Genomic DNA, 9,219 nt, shown 5'->3' on the forward strand with positions numbered 1-9,219 from the left:
ATCATGTTCGCCTATTAGAAAGTCGATTTTCAGCCAAAGGGTTTTCGAAAATTTCAGTCCTCGAGAATTCCTAGAATTTACGTCATTTCTCGGAAATGACGAAATTTCCAAGAATCGAGTCGATTCCAAGAAGCGACCTCCTGTCACATCATGTTCGCCTATTACAAAATGAGAATTTTCGATTTTCGAAAATTTTTGGCCGAAAATCGACTTTGTAATAGGCGAACATGATGTGAAAGGAGGTCGCTTCTTGGAATCGACTCGATTCTTGGAAATTTCGTCATTTCCGAGAAATGACGAAAATTCCAGGAATTCTCGGGAACCGACATTTTCGAAGGCCCATTGGTCAATTCTTGGAATCGACACGATTCTTGGAAATTTCGTCATTTCCGAGAAATGACGAAAATTCCAGGAATTCTCGAGGACTTGAGCACCGAACGAGTGTATTCGCGCGATTTTCGAAATTTTCGCCTAATTTCCGTAGTTCTCGCTAGAATTTCGGGATTTTTTCGATTTTTTCGATGAAAATGGATTCCTGGGGGTCTTTGGCATTGATTTATTCAATTTTGCATTGGAATATTGTTTAAACAATCTCTAATTTCCGTAGTTCTCGCTAGAATTTCGGGATTTTTTCGATTTTTTCGATGAAAACGGATTCCTGGGGGTCTTTGGCATTGATTTATTCAATTTTGCATTGGAATATTGTTTAAACAATAGGTTTTTTTGCAAAAGGAAAAGGATTTGATGCGTAAAGGTGAAGTAAATAGATTGTAAAATGCTGTAAAACAATTCTGGTATATTGTAACCTTTTCTAATATACATTTTGGACAATAATTTAACAATAAATAATTGATTTTTCCATAAATAATTTTATTTCTTCATTTTTGCTGATGTTCAAAACTTTTCCATGACTTCTGATCGTGTCCAGTGATGATCATCTGTATTTCATATGAAATAACATTAATTTTTCTAATTGTTAATAAAAGTTCTAAACAATTTCGGGCTAATATACTGAATACAATGGTTAATTCAATGTAAAAGTAGTATTTCAAGCTATTTTATTAAGTTAAAGCGTATAATAATTTTATTTAAGACTTCCAATAATTATAAACAACCGTGTAAATTGTTTTTCTACAGGAAATACTAATTATTCTGTAATTACAGTACTTGAAAATAAACCAGAAATTGTATTTTACTGTCTAACTTCGTAGTAATGTTAAAACAATTAAAAATTTACTATATGTATCAATTTGGATCTGCTTAGTACATGCAATGATGTTCTAATTTACAATAAATATTATCGGAGGTGAAAGATTCAAGGAATTCTCGTTATATTGTAACAGAAGGCACGAGATCGTAATTTTTCATTAGCGATCAATTTACATCTGTCGACTTTACCATCTTGGATGGTTGGATTGTAATTCCTAAACTCACCGTTCTATTATCATAGAGGGCATAACAAAATGTCTGATTTTTTACACGATCGGTATTTCAGAACGTGAGACATAAAGTTTCGTAATATGATCGGTTTATTCTGTACGTCGTCTGTGATAATACTTATAAAATCTAGCTATCAACAGTAATAATAAGCAGCATAATTATATGTTCATTTGTAAACTACCATGGTGTCATAAAACTTAATAAATGTTTTACAAAAATAAATTAAACTTGATCAAAGGCAGTAGTTATCGATTGATCATTATACCACGATGGTAATCAGGAGCAACTTCACGATGGTGTGGTGTCGAAGAAATGGCGGATTGTTTTTACACGGGGGGAATTGTAAAAATTTAAGCGTGAGACATGTGGGTGTTGTGACGATTCACGAGCAAGTAGTCAATTAAATACTCGTTTCGGCATGAGTGACCACTTTTGGGAACCTTTAGCCGAAGTATACATCGCGGAACAACCAGAGGTTTCTGACTCTGATAGATACATTTATTGTCTTTGCAGCAGAATATTTGTTCGGTAAATACAGTTGCGAAAATATGAATCATTTATTCTACTAAACGTCGCAATTTCACCCCTACATCCTGTATCAGTGGCATTTATATTGTCTCTTACAAAATTGAGAATATTACTCGTTTATCGATCAGTGGTGTGACACATGACCTAACCTTGACACCCACTCGAATGAGCTAGGTCACAATATAGTTTTTAGAAACAAAAAATATATTTCTTTGTTCAACATGTATTAAACCCAAGTCGATATTTTTTCCCGAGAAATTGTCTTGTAAGGAAGTTAGCGAGTAGTGTACGGTTTTCTTTGTCCCTTCATTTAGTTTTGCAAAATATTACCGAATATAAACAATTCATACCACGTGGAAATAAATAGAAACAAGAAATAAAATATTGTATCATGTTAAGCATGTAATTTGTATAATAAAAAGAAGTGTATAGATTATAAATTTTAGAATTTTCAATAAAATAAACATAATGTATGAATAAATTGATAATATGTATGTTTGCTTGCAACATATATAAAATTAATTTTTGTTTTTTATTTTTAGAAACCCAGAAGTTTATACAATTCTTGCTCTGGAGGATGCTAGTGAACATGAAGATGTTGAAGGTGATTGTGTTGGAGAAATGTTAGATCTTCATAAAAGGTCTATCATAGAAACACAATCCATTGTGAAGCACGATGTAAGAATGTTTTTTTTTTGTACTAAAGTATTTGTTTATTTTCAGTTAATCTGATATCATGGTATATATATTAGACTTTTATATTGTATAGCAATTGAACAAGCGCGTATTTTTTCTTCCTTAAAATTAGGAAGAACCAGTGAGCTGCTACTGCAGTGCATCACACACAGACAACAATTATTCCACAGATGAACATGACTCTGTTCGTGATTCGGCTCATCGTCCTACTGCACATTCCCTCACACAAAAATTGGGTTTGCACCAGTCAGACTCAGGTGCAGACCTATCTGAATACCATGATCAACATGAGGCTAAAAGCATACAAAACCTGTTGGCATCTTATGGAAAAACTTTCCAAACTACAGAGACTAAACTGGAAGATGAATTTGAAAAAGTGAATGTACTTACACAGCACCAACAAGATAAAGACTTACAATTTAACTCTAAACTAGTAGATATTCACTCATCAGATCATCTTGCAGATAACATTGAAGTTTTAAATTTTAATCCATCCATTTGTAAGGAAAAGAAATTTCATATAGAAAATTCGTGTACTTTAGAAGACAAAGATTTTGAGATTCGTAATATATTTAAAAATGTGTCCTTGAATGATACACAAACTCGTAATAATGATGTCACATTTACGTATAAGCGCAACCGTAACTCTCGTGGTTATCCATATTATTCTATGTATTCTAAAACTAAAAGTCCAGTGGATATTGCATGGGAGAAATACTGGTCTCAAAATGGTGAACATGTAATTTGGACATCTTGGATTGCAAAATACGCGGATTACATAAATCCAGAATATCTCCAGCAAAATGCTTATTTAATAGGTGATGAAAGAGTGAACATGAAAGAAACTGTTGAAAAATTCTCAGAGCAGAACACATGTTTTCCCAGTCAAGCACATAGAAATTGTGAACTTGATCGCTCAAATTTTGAAGGACTATTTAACAAAAGTAACAATGCTAGTAATAATGAAATAAAAGTGAAGGACGCGTGTAGCATTAAGTTTTCGTTCGATGACATAATCAAACAAGAAATAAATGATAAAGATGCAGAAGAAAATAGAAAAAAGTTGATAAACTTTGAATTATCACCAGAAACTGGAGATGGTTGGAACCCATTGAGTCCTTTTAGTATGGAAGAAAGTTATAATCAACAATCTAATGCAGAAGATGAAAGACTTTTAACTAGGTGCGATTCTATTAATGAGTCAATAGCAAAAACAAACGCAACATCAGATTCCATGACAAATGTCACAAAAATGACCCTTACTAGTTCTAGTTGTGACTCCATTTCTACACATTCATCTAGTCTCATCAGTTCTGTAACTAGTTCCATTGAAAGCAATATAACAAATAGTTCTGATCAAGATAATGAATACACATCAGAAGATAATGATAAATATTGGCAGCATTTATGGAAAGAAAACTTCCAAATAGAATACCAAAAGCATTATGAATTATTTGTAGGGATATATAAAAGGGAGCAATCTGAGATTAGTAATCAAAGTTATAGCCAAGAACATAATGATGCAGAGATGAAAGAAGAAGAAACTGATGAAAGTATAGACCAAGATTTTAAGCAAAGAGAAACAGATATGTCTAATAAAATTAATATTTCTGAAAATAAGAGTGCATCTAACAAAATCTTGTCTTTTAAATGTAAGAAAGAAAAGACAAGAAAAAAACGATTAATTATGGAATCGGTAGGGATGCTCATACAAAACTTAACAATGAAATCAGAAGACAGTGAATCTGTTGTAGATAAAAATGAAAAGGCCAGCGAGATGGAATATTCACAAGAAGGTGAAAACAGCGATCAGACGTTTGTTACACAAAATGAAAATAGTGCAATTGTTTCTAGTAATACTAGCGGCAATAATAGTACTCAACGAAATTATTCTGATGGAGGGGATGGGGATAAGCCCAATGAAGATAAACCTATAACATTGAAACGAAGGTGGTGTTATCTGTTTTGAATGTTTTATTTTCAGTGCATCGAAATATATAAACACTTATACGACATTTACATCTGTTTTTTTATTCCAGTCACGAGGCTGACTACGACGATACAGGAGAGGGTCTAGAAATCGTAAAAAAGGCATTTTCATTGATGGGTTATACTTTTAACGAAAATCATGAGCAATCAAAATTACAAGGAGAAGTAGTATACAGGAAAAAGAATATTAGGTTACAAAATAGGCAATTAAAAATGAAATGCTATAGATCCAAGCCTGCAAGTAAACATATTTATTTCGATGATAACGGAGTGGAAATTACTAACACTATAGACAAAGTAAATTAATGTTTTATTTACTACAAAACATGGGAATATTTCGATAAGTAACTTGTCTTACTTTTTTTTCTTTTTCTTTTTTTTTTTACAGGTGAAACATTACCTATCATATTGCCCTGTTTTGCCATCAGCAGAAACAGAATTACAACCCTCTGAAAAAGGTTCCTACACAGCACAATTTACGTCAAGTTCTGATGATGAATGTGATCCTAGTCTTAAGACAAAGTTGCAAACAAAACGACTTCTATTTAGTAAACCAAGCACAAGTTCAGTAGAATCCGGAGCAGATAAAAGACAATTTGATGATGTTCGCAATGCTTTTAATATGTTCGATAAACAAGATAACGTTTTTAAAAGTGCCGAGGATAATAATATTTATTTTGATCAAGATGAAACGAGTGATTCTACAAAATGTATATCAGAAGATCAACTTCCCGAAGCTAATACTGACAACTTTGATGCATTGAATGCCGATATGGATATAGATGAAAAGGATAGTAACAACGAAAAACAAAGTGCGAAATTATCAGATGAAGATAGTGTAAAAAAGACGCAAAAGAAAAAACGAAGGAAGCAATCTAAAAGAAATATAAGCCTTCCAGTAGAAGTAGACAATGATAAAACTTTAATGAAATATTGGTTAAAGAGGTACAGCCTATTTAGCAAGTTTGATCAAGGCATTACATTGGATCGTGGTATGTTTTCTGATGCTATTTATATAATAAAGATTTATCATCTTTAAAGGACTAAAGATGATTTACAGAGAGCTGGTTTTCCGTAACGCCGGAAAAGATTGCCGAGCACATAGCCGAAAGATGCAAATGTGATATCATAATCGATGCATTCTGTGGCGCAGGAGGAAATGCTATTCAATTTGCTTTTACATGTGAAAGAGGTATGTTCGTTTGCGTAAAAAGTAGTTTGTATACAAATAAATTCACAATACTTTTCTTCTACGCAGTACTCGCAATAGATATAGATCCAGCTAAGATCCAAATTGCTCGAAACAATGCGCGAATTTATGGTGTTGACGACAGAATAGACTTCGTTGTTGGAGATTTCCTTAAGCTCGCACCAAAGTTAATGGCCGATGTTGTGTTTCTAAGTCCTCCATGGGGAGGACCTGGATACATCAAGAATGAAACTTTTGATCTCAATAACATTATGCTTCCCGTTGGTGGAGTAAATGTATTTAACATAGCAAGAAAAATCACAGATCATGTGGCCTACTATCTACCTAGAAATGTAGATACTATGCAGGTAAATTTTTTAGAATTCAAAGAGATTCAAAAATGTTTCGATTTCAATCTTCCATGATAGTATAATCTACTATACATTCATTATCTTATATCTTTATACATATATACAAATTTACAGCTTGCCATGTTAGCCGGAGTAGGTGGTGGTGTAGAAGTGGAGCAAAACTTTCTTGACAGAAAGTTAATAGCTTTAATGGCTTATTATGGCGAACTGCCCAGGGACTGTTAGTTGTGATATGATGTGTAATTTATGAGAAGCATCCGCATCAACTGCTTAAACAGAGGAACTTCTCACATTTCTTGAATTATTAGCTGTAAATAATAACACGTATCAATTTGCTTAGGCTATTCTGAAGAAAAGCAGTATTTTTTATTTCACTTCACGTTTTTTTACAAAATGCATATAAAAAAAAAAAACAATAGTTATAGAGTATAATTTACTGATATATTTTTTAATCTTTCTATTGAATTTTTTTTAAAATATTTAAAAATATATGTATACATATTTGTGAAATCCAACAATTAATATGTGAACACTCTTAAAAAAAAAAGTCTTAAATTCATTCTTCCATAGCAATAAGTGTTATTTTTACCTGATGGCTAATTAAGTCAAAAACATTAGCGCATTTCTCTTTAGTCCATCATGTAAAATATTATTTTAATCATATTGTGAATTATACCAGACATTGTAATTTACATTTTACAACGGTTTCCAGATTATTATTTTACAATTTTTATGTACACTTCTACTAATTTCCTATTAATTATCAATAAATACATTCAAAATATTAAAGATGTTTTAGTATATAATAAATTATTTCTGTAGTAAAAGTTAAAATAAAAAGTCTCAAAATTACTTTCTCTCAACTATAAAATCTTATTTTAGGACAAAATAAAGCTTTCTTTCAACAAATGTGAACATAGAATCGTTAATGCAATTGATTGATTGAAAATGTGCATACGCATTCGTTTCTTTAAAATAATAATACAAAATTTAATTTTTTTCAAATGGAACATTTGAATTATTAAATTTGCTTTTATATATGTGATGTATAATTCCAAAAATAGTATCACAACTGGAATTTAAAAAATTAAAATATTAATCCTAGTTTTTTTATCGAAAAAGAACAAGTTGATTCATACCCTCTAAGTAACGCGTGACTAGCATTTCTTCATTTACTTTTGAAGTATAAATTTCTGGTTATTTTTAAAAATACAGAAATATTTTTTTTCGTAACTCATCTTTCTATATTTTCACGTATCAACATTAATTGTTGTTGCACCTGACTCCTCAGGTTCTGCAGGTATAGTTATACCGCCAGTATCTATACTTTCTTCTTCTTCTCTTGGAATTTTTAAAAAACAATGCATTGTTTCCTCATCTTCTTGTTCAATTATTGAATTATTTTTAGTTCCACTTTCTCTTGTTGGCAGTGAACCTTCAAGATGTTTTGATGGTATTTGGATCGTAATCGTTTGTGATGTACCATCTGCAGATGTTGAAGAAGACATTAAGTTTGCTTCTAAAGTATCTCCCACTTTTGAAAAGGCACCCAAGCAACTATAAATCAACTGTGCTGCTGCAATGTTACCAGGAAATACTTCAACATTTTCGCTATCTAAAGATAACATATTTTATATTAATATTTATTTTAACAGTGCTTTAAATTTCAGGAAAATATAAAACATACCCTTTTTTTGCATATTGGCTTTAATTAATCCCTTTTCATGACCTCTTACATGTTGTATATAGCTTTCATTTTTCACAGTTTTAAAAGGACATAAATCACATGTAAATAAACCAGATAATAAGGGATGCCGCGACTTTAAATGGTTTTTATAACTACTACTTTGTATTGCAGTGTAAGAACAATGGGGGCATTTATAAGGTCTAAATCCTATAAGTATTATTTGAATTCATAATTTTATGATGTACACATATTTCATTTTTCTTTTATTTGCACATACCTGTGTGTTGCATGATGTGACGTCGCAATGTGTTATGATCCCCAGTTTTATATTCACAAAGTTCACAACTGAAGGGTTTATCACCAGTATGTTGACGCAAATGCATTTGCAACATTGCTTTTCTAGCGCTAGAATGCCCACAAACATTACAAACATATGGGCGCAACTTCGAATGAACTGCTTGAATATGACTTTTCAAACATTTGGAATTTGCATAAGTCTTTCCACACATATCACATTTTTTTGAAGTATACCATCGAGTTACTTCCAATGTTTTACGATCCAAATGCATGACTCTGTGATTACGTAACTGACTGGCTTGTTTAAAACATTTGCCACATTCGGAACATTCATACTCCCGAGTCTCACTATGCACTCGCATATGAGTCAAAAGTTTCACCATTGTAGCGCTTTTATATGCTTTACATATTTTACAAGTAAATAATCCTATGTCTAAAAAAGAAATATTTATTTTTATACAAAATATCTTTCAATATTTTATCATTCAAACGATGGTATTAGATACTAACCAATTTGATGCTTTTTCCACAAATGTAAGCTACATTGTCTCCACTTAGTAAATTTCATATCACGACAAACAGTACATTTAAATGCTGTTCCATTTTGTGATTCTGTGTGACAAAGTGCATGTTGTTGCATTGTTTCTTCGGTAGAGAATTTGTAAGGACATCCTCGATATGAACACCTTATAAAATGCGCAATTTATGAATAAATAAATAAAACATGTGTGCTCTTAAAAAGTTAATAATAATTTACATACTTTATGTTTCTTTCCATCAATTCAATCATTTTTTTATTGAGCATATATTCAGAATTTAGAGGTTTTTGAATTTTAACTTGACGTTTTATATCATTATTTTCAACACTCTGCCCTATACGTTCCAGTAACCCAGAATCTTTTGTGTCATCTGTTACATTTTCTTTACCACCTTTATTAGCTCCTGTATCTGTTAACTGATGATCCTAAAACAAGTATTGATGTGATATTTTAACTGTACAACATGAAATTCCTTATATTAAA

At 31.5% G+C, this 9,219-nt stretch overlaps 2 protein-coding genes across 2 annotated transcripts in view; one reads left to right on the plus strand and one right to left on the minus strand.

Annotated features, from left to right (window-relative positions):
• Positions 1–1,585: 1,585 nt before the first annotated feature.
• Positions 1,586–6,443, plus strand: LOC108575565 (trimethylguanosine synthase). Its single transcript, XM_017938387.1, has 8 exons — positions 1,586–1,968; positions 2,511–2,646; positions 2,777–4,614; positions 4,704–4,950; positions 5,042–5,645; positions 5,714–5,845; positions 5,912–6,210; positions 6,328–6,443. Exons 1-8 carry the CDS (start codon positions 1,859–1,861, stop codon positions 6,436–6,438), a joined length of 3,477 nt encoding a protein of 1,158 aa, XP_017793876.1. The 5' UTR covers positions 1,586–1,858; the 3' UTR covers positions 6,439–6,443.
• A 17-nt stretch (positions 6,444–6,460) lies between these two features.
• LOC108575566 (transcriptional repressor CTCF-like) overlaps positions 6,461–9,219 on the minus strand; it is a 4,164-nt gene continuing 1,405 nt past the window's right edge. Inside the window, 6 exon segments of the mRNA XM_017938388.1 lie at positions 6,461–6,521; positions 7,353–7,828; positions 7,901–8,107; positions 8,178–8,630; positions 8,708–8,883; positions 8,959–9,208. Of these exon segments, the coding sequence (XP_017793877.1) occupies positions 7,464–7,828; positions 7,901–8,107; positions 8,178–8,630; positions 8,708–8,883; positions 8,959–9,208 (1,451 nt within the window). The 3' untranslated portion in view covers positions 6,461–6,521; positions 7,353–7,463.

Source organism: Habropoda laboriosa, unplaced genomic scaffold (assembly GCF_001263275.1).
Source record: "Habropoda laboriosa isolate 0110345459 unplaced genomic scaffold, ASM126327v1 scaffold186, whole genome shotgun sequence".
NCBI lineage: Eukaryota > Metazoa > Arthropoda > Insecta > Hymenoptera > Apidae > Habropoda > Habropoda laboriosa.

Bases quoted from the DNA above. Each gene is read 5' to 3' on its own strand.
- LOC108575565 (XM_017938387.1), top strand. From the start codon at position 1,859: ATGAGTGACCACTTTTGGGAACCTTTAGCCGAAGTATACATCGCGGAA. The intron at 1,969-2,510 runs GTAAATACAGTT...TTTTATTTTTAG, and splicing joins TGCAGCAGAATATTTGTTCG to AAACCCAGAAGTTTATACAA. The intron at 4,951-5,041 runs GTAAATTAATGT...TTTTTTTTACAG, and splicing joins TTACTAACACTATAGACAAA to GTGAAACATTACCTATCATA.